Raw genomic sequence first — 20,491 nt, 5'->3', positions numbered from 1 at the left:
GAACATTAGGATTCGGATCAACTTGAACCCGAACCTGGTTCGCTCATCTCTAGTTAGCACCTTTGTTATAACGTCACACATGGGTGGGTATCCAAAGCGTTTAAAGTGCTAAACACGGTAAAATGAATCTACTTTCTATCGCCAAGGGGGAACTTAATACAGTCACTTTACATGTAGGCCAAAAACTCTTGGATAAGCAGAAAACCTAGGAACCAACATATTAGTTATTCCTGAGCTCGGCTCCATGCCGCACATGATTGTAGGGTTTGGTATTTTTAGATAATGGCGGTAAACCGGTGGTAGCTGTCTCGGTGTAATTATAGATTGCTAGAGAGTCGAAGGTCTACCCAAGGAAAGTAATAGCGGAGGAACAGCTGGGGCTATTGTTTCGTCATCCATCAGGCTCGCTGGGGCGGGGAATATGGACGATCTCCTCTCGTACGACCCAGATTCTAAACATGGGCTCACTATTGAAAACAAATTAAAGAATGCATTAGCCTGAATGGATGCCAGCGCTGCCAACATGGTATTTATAACACTTACCGAAACAATGGTTTTCTTGTGGACATAAATTGAAAGACTGAACCCTTCACTCAGAGCTCTCTATTCATCAGCCTTCCGGGAGTTGTTGTGTCGAAACGCGGAAGATTTTCTCTTTCTTGTCATATTATTATGACAGGGTCTAATTGCTTAAAATTCTTGCATGGATTCACTCCCGGCCCTGTGATATTTGCTGTATGCCCCCCCCCCCCCCCCTGTGGCTTTTTCCCGACCCTAACCAGGTCGTTAATGAAATCCTAATAGTTTTATCGAGAGATGAAACATTTCCTGTCTGTTTCCTCTTACATACGTAAATACACAATATTCTAATCGTGTAGGGAAGAATCAGCTCATATGTGGTGAAGAATTTGCTATGACCTGTCGTCAATAGAAATTAAAGTTCGGAGCGGCAGAGGTGAGCTTGTTTGTAGGTCGGTACAATAAGTAGTGATACAACATCAGGACATCATTAAATTATTGCTGTTATTTCTACTGCAAATAAAATAGGGGCTTAAAGGGGTACTCCGGAGATTTAAAAAAAAAAAAAAAAAAGTTTTTAAATCAACTGTTGTCAGAAAGTTATACAGGTTCATATATTGCTTCTATTTAAAAATCTCAAGTATTAAAGGGGTTTTCCAGTAAAAAAAAAAAATTCTTCCAAATCAGCTGTTTTTAGAAAGTTATATAGATTTGTAATTTACTTCTATTTAAAAATCTTAAGTCTTCCCATACTTAACAGCTGCTGTATGTCCTGCAGGAAGTGGTGTATTTTTTCAAGTCTGACACAGTGCTCTCTGCTGCCACCTCTGTCCATGTCAGGAACTGTCTAGAGCAGCAGCAAATTCCCATAGGAACCTTCTCCTGCTCTGGACAGTTCTTCACATGGACAGAGGTGACAGCAGAGAGCCCTGTGTCACACTGGAAAGAATACACCACTTCCTGCAGGACAAACAGCAGCTGATAAGTACTAAAAGACTGGATATTTTTAAATACAAGTAAATTACAAATCTGTTTAACTTTCTACAACCATTTAATATGAAAGAAAGAGATTTTCACTGGATAACCCATTCCAGTCTTAAAGGGATTTTCTTGGCAAAAACTACTGGCGGCCTACCCACAACTGATCGCCAGGGATGCCAGGTGTGGATAGGCCATCAATACTTTCTGCCTGTAAAACCTTGTTAAAGGTATCATGTAAAACAAGGGTTAACCAGTACGGTACTAATGTGGTACAGTATATATACAGCTACGGAGCACAGACGGCACCTGCTGCCTACATGAATTTTTTGAGTAATTTAAAAGCAGATGTGAAAGTGTAACAAAGCCGGCAATGGTAAATGTTAGTGCGGGGGTCACCCTCGTAAAAAAAATGTCTGCTCGGCAGTGTTCTTTAATCCCGCCGCCTTGCATCTTATAATCAGGTTTAGTAAAGGCACATGAACATCTAAATTAGTTGTAATCTAGAACATATTGAGTTGATCTATGCCATATGTCGCCCATGTACAGGAATGAAGGCGCTCCATTCCAGGCTATGGAGCTCTGCTCTACATATGGGAACATGTGGGCCTCATTGCACTTCATTTATTACAACTACAGAGGAGAAATGGAGAGGCTGTCCATATGAACCAGCTGTGTTCCTGCGCCAGACTGCCCCGCGCTGAATGACGCTTAGAGGTGTCGCACATTGATCGATTGTGTTAGACTGCACAAGCGCTTAATGTACAAAAAAGGCAGAATTATTTATTTATTAATTATCTATAGAAAATCATGGGAGCTTGAACAAATTATACTCATGCTGATATTAGTCTATAGGCTAATATTGGTAATACTGTGAAATATATATATATATATATAAACAAGCCAAAAAGACAGAAATGGCTGCACATCGCACCCATGGCTGACACGAAAGCTTATTCAGCTATATTTAAAACCAACATCAGAAGTTAGTATATAATTTGGCCAAACCATATATATATATGTATATATATATGTATGTGTGTGTGTGTGTGTATATACAGTATATGTATTTAGAGATAACCCCAACTCAACCAACTCAAAATAGTCCCTTAAATGGGCACTCCAGAGGGAATTTTTTTTTTAAAGAGGACCTGTCACCCCGGGTGCCAGGATGACAGGCTCCCGACCCTCCGCTAGAGCCCCTCATACTTACTTGATCGCGCTTCCTCAGCCAGTCCCGGGACGGAGATATCCCCGCAGGAAGCCCGGAGCGCGCGCTGCTGAGATGTGTCCGGCGCTCATAGAGAGTGAATGGAGCAACAGACTCACCATTCATTCTCTATGAGCGTCGGACTCATCTCAGCGGCGCGCATGCCGGGCTTCCCGCGGGGATATCTCCGTCCCGGGACCGGCCGAAGAAGCGGGACTCGGCACGATCAAGTAAGTATGAGGGGCTCTAGCAGGGGGGTCGGGAGCCTGTCACCCCGGCACCGGGGGTGACAGGTCCTCTTTAAATCAACTGGTGTCAGAAAGTTATACAATTATTTCTATAAAAAAATCTTGAGTCTTCCAGTACTTATCAGCTGCTGTATGTCCTGCAGGAAGTGGTGTATTCTTTCCATTTTGACACAGTGCTCTCTGCTGCCACCTCTGTCCATGTCAGGAACTGTCCAGAGCAGGAGAGGTTTTCTATGGGGATTTGCTGCTGCTCTGGACAGTTCCTGACATGGAGAGAGGTGGCAGCAGAGAGCAATGGGTCAGACTGGAAAGAATGCACCACTTCCTGCAGGACATACAGCAGCTGATAAGTACTGGAAAACATGAGATTTCTATTAGAAGGAATTTACATATTTATAGAACTTTCTAACACCAGTTGATTTGAATATTTAGTTTTTCTCTTGAGGACTCCTTTAATACTAAAGGAAAGTGCAACACGATGGTGTACAATACAACTCTGGTTATAAAAAGTGAAATCAGTAACATTTCTGGTTGGCAACATGATCCCACAATTATGCACAGTATGTGTGCCATAATAACAACTTCAGTTGAAGCTGTGAGCCCCATTGCCAATGCCAGGGATGGGGAACCTTCGGCCCTCCAGCTGTTTCAAAACTATAATTCCCATCATGCCTGGACAGCCGAAGCTAACGCTTTAACTGTCCAGGCATGATGGGAATTGTAGTTTTGCAGCAGCTGGAGGGCTGAAGGTTCCTCATCCCTGCTCAAGGCAAACACTATTGATGTTCCTCGGGGGCGGGGCCAAAAATCCACAGACACAATAGAAAAGGGAAAACAAGTGGTATGGGAGAAATTTCTGCCTTTTTTTTTTTTTTTTGCAAAAGGAAAAAAAATAGGGTGGGAGGGGTGAAAGCTTTATTATCTTTTCACCAAAACCCATGGGATTATTAATGTATGCGTCCCTACGTTGCTATCCTGGCCGTTACAGATGATAAGATGACGCCATTGCCTTATGCTGTGGTCATATTAGATATGTATCACTACTATAGGTATGAATGAAGACTATTTAGTATACAGTATAATATATAGGGGGAGACTTATCAGACATGGTGTAAAGTGAAACTGGCTCAGTTGCCCCTAGCAACCAATCAGAATCCACCTTTCATTCCTCACAGAATCTTTGGAAAATGAAAGGTGGAATCTGATTGGTAGCTTGGGGCAACTGAGCCAGTTTCACTTTACACCATGTTTAATAAGTCTCCCCCATAGTTCTTCTTTATTCTGTTGTGGAGCCCGGCCCGGACGCAATGGTACATCTGTCATACATTAAAGTTTCAGGGTACATCTGCCGCGGAGTGTTACAGGTCTGATCTCCTGACGTAGGGATGAGCCGCGGTTGTTTATCACGCACATTGTGGTGAATGAATCACAAGATGCTTCCAGAGCTGAGTAGCTTATAAATAACTAATGGTGAATAGAGACATCGGACTATGGCGGGGGAGGTCGAGAAAAAGGAGAAGCGGAGCCCCCCCCCCCCCCCGCTGGATCAGTCCTCAGGGGCGGTAGCCTCACCCCCAGTGCTCCTAATAGCTTACCGGGCAGAGGATTTCACAGCTAACGGGAACGACACCGAGGATAAAGGTTACAGACATACCTTCACCCTCAGCCCCCTGTACCCACTAGAGGGCGATCAGCAGGATAGATCCGCCTAATTGCTGATCGATCCCCTTTAAAGCTTCTATCCCCCAATACCAGATCTGCAATAGGTCTTCAGAGATGTGACCACTCTCAGGGCCCGATAACAGAGAACAATAGATGGAACTGAAGTGTACGGCATATAGACCTAGGAGGACCCTGCCCCTTTAATTAGGACAAGCAGATGGGTCGCACCGCGACGGTAGTGGCGGCTGGCTCCTCCAGCCAAATGTAGGCGCAGAGGTGGGAAATTGTTGGAATTCAGCAGCCGACATGTTTCGAAACATCACAATTAGTTTGTTTTAGTTGTATCTCAATGTGTTTTGAAATGCAAAGCTCTCCGGCATTAATAGTTATCAGATGCATCGCTGGAATGAATGAGCAGCGGGATGAATAAACATATGTTGACATTTGCAGAATATCTTGTGGGAGTACGAGCCGGCAGAATACGGTGACACGTGCCGGAGAATAGACAATGCCGACGCCTCAGAGAACAAATATATATATATATATATATATATATATATATATATATATATATATACTCAGAGTGGACTGATGTAAAGCAGGGATGGGGAACCTGCCGCCCACCAGTTGTTGCCACAGTTCCCATCATGCCTGGACAACCAGAGCTTTCCCATAATAGTGTAGGAGCAGGACCCAACAACAGCACCAGCCACAGAATCCTTTACCAAACACATGACTGCAATAGAGTGACAACTACCCTCAATATATCATTGCCAGTCATTGAGCCCATATAACAGTGTCAGCCATATGGCCCATATCCGCCACAAAGTCATTGGACCTTCCTAAATATGGCAGAACTCACATAACATTGTAGGAATAGGACCCAACAACAGCATCAGCCACAGGACCTCTGTAACAGTGCCGGTCACAGGACCTCAATAACAGAGCTGGTCACAGGACCTCTATAACAGAGCTGGTCACAGGGCCTCCATCATAGTGCCGGTCACAGGGCCTCCATCACAGTGCCGGTCACAGAGCCTCTATAACAGTGCCAGTCACAGGACCTTAATAACAGCGCTGGTCACAGGACCTCTATAACAGAGCTGGTCACAGGGCCTCCATCACAGTGCCAGTCACAGGACCTCTATAACAGTGCCGGTCACATGACTTCTATAAGGGTGCCAGTTACATGACTTCTATAACAGTGCCAGTCACAGGACCTCTATAACAGTGCCAGTCACAGGACCTCTATAACAGTGCCAGTCACAGGACCTCTATAACAGTGCCGGTCACATGACCTCTATAACAGTGCCAGTCGCAGGACCTCTATAACAGTGCCAGTCGCAGGACCTCTATAACAATGCCGGTCACAGGACTTAAACATGACAGCCACACCCCCCCCCCCCCCCATAAGTGACAGCCGCAACATCTCCTGCTGCCCTGCCTCAGAATAGAAGTTGCTATTACTGCGCAAAATGCGGAGGCACTGTAGTATATGCTGGCACTATATAACAGTATAATTATTACCGTATATACAGTATATTAATACCGGAAATTGGGCAGTTGACTCTAAATCAGAGTTCAAAATTACGATAGTCAGAGATTGATGATACCCCGAGATCCCCTCCCGTCCGTCTGACGGCCACATCATTGAGTTCCAATATAGCAGACAAGACGGTAACAAGAAATCTCAGCCTGTCAGTGGCTTTAGACCTCGTCATCGGGATTAGTAAGTGAACCATGTCATTTCTGAAAACAGTAATTTACCCATTTCTGAAAGAAAATATCTATTTGTCTCAGTAATACGAGGCCGGTCAGAAGACTCGAGCCGAGCATTTCCATGTCATCGCTACTCGGCCTTCCATCACACCATGCCGTAATTGATGGCATATGAAGTTAAATAGGTCTTCCAGATGGCACTTATTTAAGGACGTAATCCCTGTATGTTTTTCTTCTTACACGCTTCAGTAACCTTTATATATTTAGCTTTGTTATACTGGAGGATTAACTGGTCGTGAAAAAAAATTATGTAGGTAACGCTTCCTGCGATGAAATACCGCACCATATTTAATGTGTATAGGTTATAGGTTGGCTTTTGTACCCCGTTTCCCCAAAAATAAGACAGTGTCTTATATTGATTTTTGCTCCCAAAGATTATTTTTAGGGGATATCTTATTTTTCCATGAAGAAGAAGTCCCATATCACATGAACAGCAGGGACAGTGTACGGTATGGCGGCTTCCGGCCACTAGGGGAAGCTCATCACAATACACTCGTACAGCACAGCAGGGACAGTGTACGATATTGTGGCTTCCGGCCACCAGGTAAAGTTCACCACAGCACACTCGTACAGCACAGCAGGGACAGCGTATGGTATGGCAGCAGGGGATGGGATAACAGCAGACTTTGTGCAGCTCTAGACCTGATGGTAGAGGACGGGCCTCTTGATGAGTTGCCTGCACATTTTCAAGTAACGACCGTGGAAGGGGACATTGGAGTTGGAGGAAGGTGACAGTTTTCATGTCCTGCTATACTCTGCAATGAGCGGTGAAGGTAGGGGACAATGGCAGTGGGCTAAAAAGCATCACAGATGTTCTGTGCGGCGGACATTTTCTATGAGACTTCAGAGCACTGAACTCAGCAATGTTCAGTAGCTTCCTACCAAATGAATGGAGCCATGACCCTTGGAGGTTTCAGCAGTGAGGCCCAGGCCCATCAGCTAATTATCCCCTATCTTGTTAATAGGCAATGACACTTAATTTTGGGATAACCCCTTTAAGTCTATCATGTGTGATAAGGCAACGCTGTACATATAAATGACCAGCTGTTGCAGAACTCCAATTCCCATCATGAAGGGGGGGGTCACAGGTCTGTCTGTCCTATACTACATTCCTCCAGACTTACTGTAATGCTGAGATTAGTGTATCAGTTCCTGTTGCTATTGATGCCTGCTGAGAGTTGTAGTTTTTAACTCATTCCTTAAAATGGAAATCTTTCCAGGCCTTTTGTGCTGCTGAGATGGTGGATCGGAGCCTGCGGGTTTCGGTGCATGCTGGGAGTTACAGATTAACCAGTCACAGATTGTGCAATATTAATCATGTGTGATACGGTCTTAAAGAGTCCTCACAGTGCTCTCTTAGATGGTGTATCAGAGCCCGCGGCCATGTGTGTTGGTTATAGTTTAACCACAGCTGGAAGCCACAGGTTGGACGATACTGATCTAAGTGTATTCTGTATGTATCACAGCACGCTGCCAGGAGGATAGAGGCACCATATGGCGGCACATGCTTACAGGTCCATAATGTACTGACAATTTGCAGTGTCCATAGACTTATGGCGGGGCATGACTTAACATTATACTGTTGGAACATATAAAAATAGCCATAAAAGTCTAAAAAAATACCCATTCTGATGGGTTATAGTATTCTGTGAGAGTAGCCACCAATGAAAGACAAACTGTACGTGACCTGATGATATATCCATAGGATGTAAAGCTCAGCATGGCCCAGCTTCACAGTGGTCGGCCATCTTTGTAGTGCCGACACTTAGCTGTGTTTCTCTCTTGCAGGCGGCCTGTGCCCCGGTTCTGCAGATCCGTGCCTAAACAAGCCGTGTCCCGAGGATATGCAATGCGTGGGATATGAAGTCAGCCGGAGACCATTTATCTGCCAGTGCCCACCAGGCAAACTCGGAGAATGCTCAGGTAACATCCATTATTCAGTGAATATTACCAAGTCCGCCGGAAGCTTTTAACATTAATTTGTGTAAAAAAAAATGCTGCGTCTGTTCTTTATTCTAAAACCCAAAGGTAATAAAGAGAGATTGCTAAAGGGTATTTACAATGGCCTTGTAGTAGCTGTGTAGCTGAAGCTACTGCACGAGGAGACTCCAGGCTAATAGTGGGGGGATCAGATCCTGATGTAACCTAGAGTCAAGACCTCCCACCTATCTGATAGATAAGACAACCCCGGCCCACAGGTGTAAAGGTTGTCCTACAGAGAAAACCTTCGAGTAGCTGGATGAATTACCCCTATATAAACTCTTTGGGGGACATTTATCAAACATGGTGTAAAGTGAAACTGGCTCAGTTGCCCCTAGCAACCAATCAGATTCCACCTTTCATTTTCCAAGGAGTCTGTGAGTCATGTTTGATAAATCTCCCTCTTTATGTAAGTTACACATCATGGAGTGCCCAAAACATGAGAAACATCCTTTTCAGGAAAAATACTTAAAGGGGTACTCCAGCTATTTTTTTCTCTTTTGAATTAAGTGGTGTCAGAAAGTTATATAGATTTGTAATTTACTTCTATAAAAAAAATCTTTAGTTTTCTGGCACTTATCAGCTGCTGTTTGTCCTGCAGGAGGTATTGTATTCTTTCAAGTCTGACACAGTGCTCTCTGCTGCCACCTCTGTCCATAGCCGTGGCAAATCCTCATAGAAAACCTCTACTGATCTCCAGACTGAAAAGAATACACCACTTCCTGCAGGACATAAAGTACTGGAAAACATTTTTTTTTTTTATAGAAGTAACAAACAAATCTCTGACACTTTTTTTTTTTTTTTTTGCTGGAATACCCCTTTAAAGGGGAACTCCGGGCTGGGGGGGTATTTTTGAGGATCGCCGGGGAGGGGGTGGAAATTGAAGCCGGTGGACACTTACCTCCCCCGTTCCAGCGCCGGTGCCCTGATCGCGCCGCCCGGTACTCCTGTCCCGCATGAGACATGACGTCTCAAGACAGCTCTGCCATTCAGCGGCCAAGGCGGGACTCTGCTACGGCCGCTGATTGGCAGGGCTGCCTTGAGACATCACGTCTCATGCAGCAGCTCTGACCAGTAAGCGGCAGCGGGACGAGAGTACTGGGCGGCGCGATCAGGGCACCGGCGCTGGAATGGGGGAGGTACAGTAATTGACCTCCGGCTCCAATTTCCACCCCCTCCCCGGCGATCCTCAAAAATACCCCCGGCCCGGAGTACCCCTTTAAATATATTATTAGGCCTTCTCTCTATAGCAGCAAGCACTTTATAATCATAAGAGCAGATGTTTGTTTTAACTCTTTTATGTGATCCCGTTTTCAGGTCACACTTCACTCAGTTTTGCTGGAAACAGTTACATTAAGTATCGGGTGTCGGAGAACAGCAAGCGCGATGAATTCAGACTGGGCTTGAGAATGCGGACTTTGCAGAACAACGCCATCATCATGTACACGAGATCCAACCCCTGCATGATCCTGAAGGTAAGAGAGCTAGATCAGCGGTATATCCCATACAATGAGAGAGGACCTCTCCCACTATATAATATTATATAATATACTATATTATATTCAACACTGGACCTCACTCCTGCATCTTATAAATAGCTCTGTTGGATGGATCGAAGCATGTGTACTGTGTGTAGAGGTGTATTATGTGTACTGTGTGTAGAGGTGTATTATGTGTACTGTGTGTAGAGGTGTATTATGTGTACTGTGTGTAGAGGTGTGTTATGTGTACTGTGTGTAGAGGTGTATTATGTGTACTGTGTGTAGAGGTGTATTATGTGTACTGTGTGTAGAGGTGTGTTATGTGTACTGTGTGTAGAGGTGTATTATGTGTACTGTGTGTAGAGGTGTATTATGTGTACTGTGTGTAGAGGTGTATTATGTGTACTATGTGTAGAGGTGTATTATGTGTACTATGTGTAGAGGTGTATTATGTGTACTGTGTGTAGAGGTGTATTATGTGTACTGTGTGTAGAGGTGTATTATGTGTACTGTGTGTAGAGGTGTATTATGTGTACTGTGTGTAGAGGTGTGTTATGTGTACTGTGTGTAGAGGTGTATTATGTGTACTGTGTGTAGAGGTGTGTTATGTGTACTGTGTGTAGAGGTGTATTATGTGTACTGTGTGTAGAGGTGTATTATGTGTACTGTGTGTAGAGGTGTGTTATGTGTACTGTGTGTAGAGGTGTGTTATGTGTACTGTGTGTAGAGGTGTATTATGTGTACTGTGTGTAGAGGTGTATTATGTGTACTATGTGTACTGTGTTTAGAGGTGTGTTATGTGTACTGTGTGTAGAGGTGTATTATGTGTACTATGTGTAGAGGTGTATTATGTGTACTGTGTGTAGAGGTGTGTTATGTGTACTGTGTGTAGAGGTGTATTATGTATACTACTGTATGTGTAGAGGTGTATTATGTATACTATGTGTAGAGGTGTGTCATGTGTACTGTGTGTAGAGGTGTATTATGTGTACTATGTGTAGAGGTGTATTATGTGTACTATGTGTAGAGGTGTATTATGTGTACTGTGTGTAGAGGTGTATTATGTGTACTGTGTGTAGAGGTGTATTATGTGTACTGTGTGTAGAGGTGTATTATGTGTACTATGTGTAGAGGTGTGTCATGTGTACTGTGTGTAGAGGTGTATTATGTGTACTATGTGTAGAGGTGTATTATGTGTACTATGTGTAGAGGTGTATTATGTGTACTATATGTAGAGGTGTATTATGTGTACTGTGTGTAGAGGTGTGTCATGTGTACTGTGTGTAGAGGTGTATTATGTGTACTATGTGTAGAGGTGTATTATGTGTACTATGTGTAGAGGTGTATTATGTGTACTATATGTAGTGTTGTGTTGTGTGTACTATGTGTAGAGGTGTGTTATCTTTACTATGTGTAGTGGTGTGTTATGTTTGCTATGTTTTGAAGTAAAAGCTTTCAATTGCACACATGCATGGCCACGTCTCCGCTCTTTGAATGAATGGATATATTTTACAAAGTGGGACGGGGCAAAGTGGGACCCCTGTTACCCACATAGGAGCAGTACCAACTCTGAAACTGTTGGTCGTCACTAGATTTTCTTCTTGCATCAGGAGGCTCAGGATGTGTAATACAATAAGGGGGAGTGATGGTCGGTAGTAATCGATGCCCTTTGTCTTTTCCTGCACTCTCCAGGGATTGGTAAAAAAGCTCTTAAACTCAAATGCCTCCAAATCCAGTAAATGCATCGTGCCGCCCCGATTCTCCTGATCTCAGCTTCAATTTTTGCGCTCAGTGGGTCGCCTATAACCCAAAATAATATGCGCCATTTATCAGCATAAACAGCTATTGGCTGAGGTGTAAATAGAGCATGGCAGTATTACGATGTAATTATACACACACGGTATGGGGAAAGTCACAGGCGGAGGTCTCCCAAATTACATGGTGTATTCTATGTTTCTCCTGCGCCCTCCTCCCACCTCGTCCTCTCTAATTAATTATTATGTCTAACCTCCGCAGAGAGAGCCGGCTCACAGACCCCTTACATAGAAATATGATGGCTTCTGATTTTCACGCCTGAATTGTTTTAATAAGCCGCGGAGGCCAAGAAACTTTGTAGTTTTAGTGTCTTTGTAAAAGGTTTGAGATATATATATATATATGAGAACAGTAGGTGCCTTCTGTCTTTCTAATATTATAACCCATGTTTACGGGCCTCCCTGGTTTTGGTGCTGCCCCTTTCTTCTACTTTTCCAGCTCTACCATCACGAGCTGCTGCCTCCTATTCAGACTGCTGCCAGGGCATTTGGTGTCTGAAGATTACCTCTGGCTCGGCAGTCCATTTAAAGGGGAATGTTGCCTGAGCATTGTGGGTTTTCCATCCTGTTTTGGTTTATTGCTCCTGTTCCTCACCTGACTATGCTACTGTCCAGATCTTTGGATATAGTGCCTGGTACTTGTGGTGCTTATCCTGGTCCAAGCTCATAGAATATTATTTTATTTATTTCCCTGTCCCTCACATTGGCCTTCTTCTTTAATTATGCTTGTGCCTTGACCCTTGGATAAGGTGCCTGGTACTTGTGGTGCTTATCCTGGTCCAAGCTTTTGAATTGCTATGTTGTCTATTGGTCTTGTTCCTTTCCATGGCCTTGCGTATTATGCTCCTGGTACGGGCTCCTGGTTTTTCCTGACTATGCCCCTGTCGTGATCCTTGGATATGGTGCCTGGTACTTGTGGTGCTTTTCCTGGTTCCTGTCTATTGCTCTTGTTTCTCATCTTGTCCTTGCTTCCTGATTTTGCTCCTGCCTTGACCCCTGGATACTACACACAGGGCGGATAAACTTTACCATAGGCCCCAGGCTGTTCACCAAGCTTGGGCCCCCCCACCGGCTGTAACTATGGGAGCAGTAGTGAGGTGTTCATAGTACGGGCTAGTTAATGTCATATTTACCATGTTTCTGTTTCTGTGCTCACTTTTCATTTTCTAAAGTACTTCCATTTTGAATTTGGTAAAGGACCTGTGGTGACATCATTGTCACATGTTAAGGTCCTCTTTTATGTCCTGCTGAATTTCCTCCTGGCTGCAGAATTTTGCAAATCATCACAGAATTTTAGCCAGGAGAAAATACACCACTGACAGTATAGGGCTGGGTTCACACTACGTATATTTCAGTCAGTATTGTGGTCCTCATATTGCAACCAAAACCAGGAGTGGATTAAAAACACAGAAAGGATCTGTTCACACAATGGTGAAATTGAGTGGATGGCCGCCATATAACAGTAAATAACGGCCATTATTTCAATATAACAGCCGTTGTTTTAAAATAACAGCTAATATTTGCCATTAAATGGCGGCCATCCACTCAATTTCACCATTGTGTGAACAGAGCCTTTCTGTGTTTTTAATCCACTCCTGGTTTTGGTTGCAATATGAGGACCACAATACTGACTGAAATATACGTAGTGTGAACCCAGTGAGTCTGTTTGGGTGGCTATGGGCCCCCCCAGGAGCTCAGGGCCCCCGGGCTATAATCCGCTACTGACTGCACTTAGTACTTGTGCTGCTTTTCCTGGTGCTGACTCCCAGCTATTCATCACTATGCTCCTGCCTTGACCCTTTGAATACTACACTGGTACCAGTAGTGCTTCTCCTGGTCCTGACTCCCAATCTGCTCCATGTTATGGTCCTGACATTTGGAGATTCCTGGTCTTGCTCTTGTCCTGACCCTTGTATACAACACATGATACCTTCAGAGCTTCTAGTGGTTCTGATCTCAAACCGGCTCCGGATCTTGCTCCTATCCCTTCTCTTGGCCTGCTAGCCACAGCTCCTTCCAACAGTACTAGCACCATGTCTGTTCTGGGGACCATGACCTGGGGATCCTTCTGCAGCAAAATCCACAGTTCTCTTGAGGCTATGTTCACACTACGTAAGATTCTCATTAATCACGCCGATTGCTGATTTGCAACAACAGTCGCGATTAATATGAAACTTACATTGTGCTGCCGTCTATGGAATCACAGACGGAGTGTATACACATAGTATACACTCTGGCCCGGATCGCTAGCAGCCATGCAAAAAACTGACAAGTTTTCTGCGCCTGCTATTCATTTAATAGCGGCCGCAGAGAACCTGTCAGTTCACATAATGGAGAGTGCGGCTCCAGCTGCACGCTCCATTGTGTGCAGCGGGGAATTCAAATTAATCAGAAATGATGATATTCATTTTTGATTAATTCGATGATCTTCTCTGACACTGGCCGGTGTCTTACTCCATGTGAACATGGCCTGAGGATGTAAAGGAGATTGAAGGTAAAGCCCAGGGGACCCCTTAGACTTCATGGCCAGCTCAACCACACAATAAATGGATTTTCTGCTGAGCTTGTGCATATACACAGCAGCCAATCAGAATAAGCCGAGCTTACACAATATACAACCTTTCCATAGACAAATTAGGGAAGCCGGAATCCCTGATCACAGCTCTTCCCTGATGTACAGAAACGCCAAAAAGCAGCGGGGAAATATTATATCAAGGAGTAGACTTCTGCTTTAAGATATAAAGGTGCATTGTAATTCAGTTTAGAAAACCAAATCAGAGTAATTTCTTTTTCATGCATAATATAGCACAAAAGGGAAGAAGCCGCCTCATGCCGCCTCTCCCCCGAGACTGCAGAACCGCGGTATCCTTCATTCCCCGTGTAGACTCTTTAAAGGCTTTCTAAAAAGCTTTTGTATGTAAATTGCTGGTGCGCTACAGAACTGCACCACCGCAACAGCAGCACCGGGGGGGTTGGGTCATTACAAGTAATTAAAGCTTGAATCTGTATTTCCCTGTGTTTAAATTTCTTTACACCAGAGTCAGATAAAGTCTACAAAGGATGAAGGCAAAAAAAAAATGTCACTAGAGTTACATGGACAAGGTAATTGCTGCTTCTATGGTGTAATGTTCTGTCGTAGAGGAAGTCTATGGCACGGCATAGGGACTGTTCCCTTGCTGTATCCCATTAGATATTGGAACCCTGGGCAGAACTGAGGATCCAAACACAAGGCCCTGGTGTCTGAATATTCGGGAGCCAATAGGGGTCCCACCTTTTCTACGTGCATTCTCATCTTGCTGAAGATGATCCACACTGTGCCTGAAAGGTAAATCAAGGCTTCCCCCTTCTCTCTTATCACCTATAAAGCTCAGGGCCCCTTGTTTTCCTATTGTTGTATGTCCACAGTGCTGTATAATCACTGGCTTATGTCACACTCCTCCAGTTCTTTTACTTTCTTAAAGGGGTTATCCAGCGCTACAAAAAACATGGCCACTTTTCCCCCTACTGTTGTCTCCAGTTCAGTTGCGGTTTGCAATTAAGCTCCATTTACTTCAATGGAACTGAGTTTCAAAACCCCACCCAAACTGGAGACAACAGTATGGGGAAAGTGGCCATGTTTTTGTAGCGCTGGATAACCCCTTTAAGGATATTAGTTCAAAGCTTAAACTATGTAGACTCTCTTAAAAGATATCCATACATAGATGTGAGTGGTATTATCTGCCTGTCTTATAACTCTTTTCCTATATAACTTTCCGGCTTAGGTTTAGGACCCCTTTACAGGGGTACTCCAGAGAAAAACAAAATCCGACTGGTGTCAGAAAGTTATACAGATTTGTAAATTACTTCTATTTAAAAATCTCTAGTCTTCCAGTACTTATCAGCTGCTGTATGCCCTACAGGAAGTGGTGTATTCTTTCCAGTCTGACACAGTGCTCTCTGCTGCCACCTCTGTCTATGTCAGAAACTGTCCAGATCAGGAAAGGGTTTTCTGGTTTATTGTTTTTATTAGGTTTTTTAAGAACATATTACAAAAGAGAGAATCTATAAGCACTGACTTTAGTGCCAACAGTAAAGTTAACATGTTTGTACAACAAGCTAACATATGGGTTAACAAAGAATATAGAAACAACAGTAATAACATTCGGTATATTATATAGATATAAAATTGTGGTAACATACATTCACACCTCCTGAGCAAATTGGTGTAAAGTATACTGGTTTGTCAGCAGAAGAGGTTTTCTATGGAGATTTGCTACTGTTCTGGACAGTTCCTGACATGGACAGAGGTGGCAGCAGAGAACACTGTGTCAGACTGGAAAGAATACACCACTTCCTGCAGGACATACAGCAGCTGATAAGTACTGGACTACTTCAACTTTTTAAATAGAAGTGATTTACAAATCAGTTTATTATTCTAAAACCATTTTTTTCTCCTCCGAACTACCCCTTTAAGGAGTCCCGGCCTGTTATAAAATCTCTGACCCCTTTAATTACGTCCCAATTCCCCGCTCCCGGAAAACGACTTTATAATACGGGATAAGTAAAGCAATCTGAAAGTCATTTTTCCTCCTCCTCACTTATCTACTTGCGACCATGATTGAAACAAAATGTCCGGCCGGCCTGACACATTTTCTTGGGAAATCATTACGGAACATATGGAAAGGGTTGTATCCTTTCTCTCAACATCTGCTGGTGAAATGAATGAGGTTAAGAAGTATAATGAGATTAGAGCATCCAGGCCGGAATCCTAATTTGTTGCGAAATCACCTTCAGCTTTGGCCGTGGCGGGGGCCATTACTCCTCCATGTGCCGCCGTATATTACCGCCTCCTCGTCACCGCAGTGAATGGAATCTTCCTGGCAAGCTGCTAAGGAGACGTGTTACCTCGGATTCTTATTAGCAATGCTTCAGCCATTTATTTTTCACAAATCTCACAGCTCGGACTGATTCTCGGTGGTGAAACACGCAATATTTTTTTAATTAGATACAACCGCCATAATGTGCGCCCAATTCCCCTGACATCTGGTAGGGATTATTGGTAGGGACTCACAGCTGGACCCGACGTCCATATCTGTATTTTGCTGTCATTGAAAGGGAATCTTTTCCTCTGTTCAGTTTGTCCTGGTCATATGATGTTCACAGGGGTGTACGGTAGGATTTATTACTGTTACAGTACGGTACAGGTAGTGCCGCCTGTCGTATCCATTACATGGCCTGGAAGTAAAAAAAGGGAAATCTCCATTCAAAGTTGTTTGCTGTAGCTGAAATAACTTGTACGGTTGTTTTGGTGTGACACAGGGGCGGTTTTATAAATATTGGGGCCCCTGGACAAGCAAAACATTAACATGCAGTTTTCTATGTTATACGGCTATAAAAAATACTGCCATATACAGCCCACTCCACCTAGCCATATAGTACTTTAATAATGCTTCTTTAAAGGGTCTGCTAAATACCACCATACAGGTATAGTACCTAAATAATAACCACTAAAGAGCGCACCTAATGCTGCGTTTACACGGAACGATTATCGTTCGAATTTTCGCAATAACGATCGCATGTGAGCGATAATCGTTCTGTGTAAACGCAGCAAACGATCAAGCGATTAGCGAAAAATCGTTCATTGTGATCTATCAACATGTTCTCAAATTGTCCTTCATCGCTCGCAAAAAATTTGCAGATCGCTTTGTGTAAACAGTCTTTCAAAGATTCACCCTATGTAAAAGATGGGCTTAAAGTGACACTGTCGCCCCCTTTTTGCATTCTGACATCTCTACACAGGTGTAAAGGGTAAATTTAGCGTTTTTCATACCTTATTTTATATCATACGTCATGGTGCTTGTTCAAGTAAAAAGTGTCCTTTTATCAACTGCAGATTGTATTAAGTGGGCGTGGCCTTGCGGCATTAGCACCACTTAGCCCCGCCCACCGCACCATTGACGCCCATTGGTTGGCCGACGTAAAGAGGGTGGGGTCTAGACCTTTCGGCCAGCCTGTTCCAATGGCCGGCGATGGGGGCGGGGCCAACTGTAGTGTTGTGGGCGGGGCCAAGGGGCGCAAATGCCATCAGGCCCCGCCCACTTAACACAATCTGCAGTTGATAAAATTTAAATTTTTACTTGAACAAGCACCATGACGTATAATAAAAAATAAGGTATGAAAAACGCTAAATTTACCCTTTACACCTGTGTAGAGATGTCAGAATGCACAAAGGGGGTGACAGTGTCACTTTAAGCGATCTTAAAAACGGTCGCATTAACGATTTTTCTAACGATTTATTTATCTAAACGCTGATCGTTATAAAGACCAAATCGTTGCTTCAAAATCGTTAAACGATCGATTGGGGGCGAATTATCGCTTTGTGTAAACGCAGCATAATACTACCATATAGTACCCAAATAATACTCCTTTAACGAGTCTATTCAATGCCGCCATATAGTACCCAAAATAACACCTCTTTAAAGAGAAATAATAATACCACCATATGGTACCAATTATTAAAGAGCCCAACTTATACCACCGTACTGTATAATACCCAGGTAATACTACTTTAAAGCACTAACGTAATAACAGCATATAGTACCCAAATAACACTACTTAAAAGAGCTCACCTTATACCGCCATACTGTATAGTACCCAAGTAACAGTACTTTAAAGAGGTCATAAAGTAACACCATGTAGGAACAATGAAGTAACATTTCTTCAAATAGCCCACCTAATACTGCCATATAGTATTCATATAATACTTACTTAAAGAGCCCATGTAATGCAGCCATATAGTACCCACATAATATTGTTAAAAAGTCCCTGTAAGACTAGTATAAAGTACACAAATAACACTTCAACATAACATTATACCTCCATATAGTTCACAAATATTACTTCTATAAGACCGCCATATAGTACCCAAATAAAACCATCATATAGAACCCAACTAACTCGTCTAATACCACTACATAGCGCTGACATAATATTCCTGTAAAGCGCTCACATAATACTGCCATATGATTTCCAAATAATACTATTTTATAGAAACTACATAGTTCCACCATATAATGTCTAAGTAAAACTTCTTAATGGTGCGTTCACACCTACAGGATCTACAGCTGATTTTCTGCAGCAGATTTCATTTATATAACTGTACAGAATCAAATCTGCTGCAGATCCTGTAGGTGTGAACGCACCCTTAAGAAGCCCACAAAATAAAGCCTCAGTAAAGAGCCCACATACTACCGCCATATAATAACTACATAACACATGCCATTTGGTTCCCAAATAATTCCACCTCACACTGCAATATAATACAGCGCCCCTCGTATCCATGGACTGTGTGCGGCACTGCAGCTGACTTCCATTCAAGTAAATGAAGCTGAGCTGCAATACCACAGACAGCCTATACACACGAGTGGCGCTGTTTAAGTTTATACAAGGGGAATAGGGATAAATTATGACTTTTGGTTACCTTTCCCTCGGTATAATTATTTGCCCATCTTCCTTGGTGATGAGTGACCCTTGTTGGTGTTTATATTTCTCCGGGCCGGGGCGGCAGGGGCCGCTTCTCACGTGTGCAGAATTAACTGCGCTGACATCTGATCCCCTGTCACTGTGTGAGTGATTACAGCTCCTGCTGCTGCTGGAAACATAGAATATAATGCAGGATCAATGGGCTAAAATATAAACTGCCCCGGCTGGGTTTTGCTCAGTATATTCCAGTTTTTCATTTGTTTTTACATGTGGTTTTTCATGCGTTTTCAAAGCCTTTGCAGAACAAATTAGGAGCAGTCACCTTTAGCAACCAACCAATCAATTATTCCCATACAGCCCGTGGAATGTTATTTCTATGCTGAGTTATTATAGGGTTAACCTTTTACTAAGAAAAGATGGCTACAGGGAGGAGCGGACAGGGTGGAGTGCAAGTGGAGGGCGCAAGTGGAGTGCACAGGGTGTAGTGCAGGTGGAGTGCACAGGGTGTAGTGCAGGTGGAGTGCACAGGGTGTAGTGCAGGTGGAGTGCACAGGGTGTAGTGCAGGTGGAGTGCACAGGGTGTAGTGCAGGTGGAGTGCACAGGGTGTAGTGCAGGTAGAGTGCAGGTGGAGTGTGCAGGTTGTAGTGCAGGTGGAGTGCACAGAGTGTAGTGCAGGTAGAGTGCAGGTTGTAGTGCAGGTGGAGTGCACAGGGTGTAGTGCAGGTAGAGTGCAGGTGGAGTGTGCAGTTTTATTGAATGCAGGGGGGAGGTAGGGTAGCGCACAGGTTGAAGTACAGGTTGGAGCGTGAAGTGCAGGTAGAGTGCATTGTTTTGTAGAACATAGGGAGGAGGCAGGCTAACGTGCAGGTTGGAGCGCTTCACCCTGTGCACTCCATCTTCACTACCCCCTGCGCCCCCCTTTACTGCACACTGCACGCTCCACCCTGCACTACATCCTGCGCACCACCCTGCAGTGTGAAGAGTAGGGTGGACTACAGAGTGAAGCGCAGGCAAAAAAGAGCACAAGGTGGAGTGTGCAGTGTAGGGGGGGGGGGGCACAGGAGGTAGTGCAGGTTGAACTACAGGGTATGGTGTAGCGCAGGGGGCAGTGCAGGGTTGAGCAGGGAGCATAGGGTGGAGCATGCAGGGTGGGGAGCAGGAGGGCTCGTGGAGGTTGGAGTGTTGGGTGAAGAGTAGGGTGGACGGCAGAGGAGGGCGCAGGGTGAAGAATAAGGTGGAGGGTGCAGGGTTGAGCATGCAGCAGGGAGCATAGGGTGGAGCATGCAGGGTGGGGAGCAGGAGGGCTCGTGGAGGTTGGAGTGTTGGGTGAAGAGTAGGGTGGACGGCAGAGGAGGGCG

The 20,491-nt window shown here is 44.1% G+C and overlaps 1 protein-coding gene across 4 annotated transcripts in view; it reads left to right on the top strand.

The window, feature by feature from the left end:
* The window catches only part of FAT3 (FAT atypical cadherin 3), a 485,754-nt gene that overhangs the window by 450,695 nt on the left and 14,568 nt on the right, over positions 1 to 20,491 (top strand). For all 4 annotated transcript variants that reach the window (XM_069969660.1, XM_069969659.1, XM_069969657.1 and 1 more), the window contains exons 21-22: positions 8,185 to 8,319; positions 9,694 to 9,851. In XM_069969660.1, the coding sequence (XP_069825761.1) occupies positions 8,185 to 8,319; positions 9,694 to 9,851 (293 nt within the window). The remainder of the gene's footprint in view (positions 1 to 8,184; positions 8,320 to 9,693; positions 9,852 to 20,491) is intronic.

Source organism: Dendropsophus ebraccatus, chromosome 5 (genome assembly GCF_027789765.1).
Source record: "Dendropsophus ebraccatus isolate aDenEbr1 chromosome 5, aDenEbr1.pat, whole genome shotgun sequence".
NCBI lineage: Eukaryota > Metazoa > Chordata > Amphibia > Anura > Hylidae > Dendropsophus > Dendropsophus ebraccatus.
Note: the sequence above shows the minus strand (reverse complement) of the source record. Positions and strands in the feature narration are given on the sequence as shown.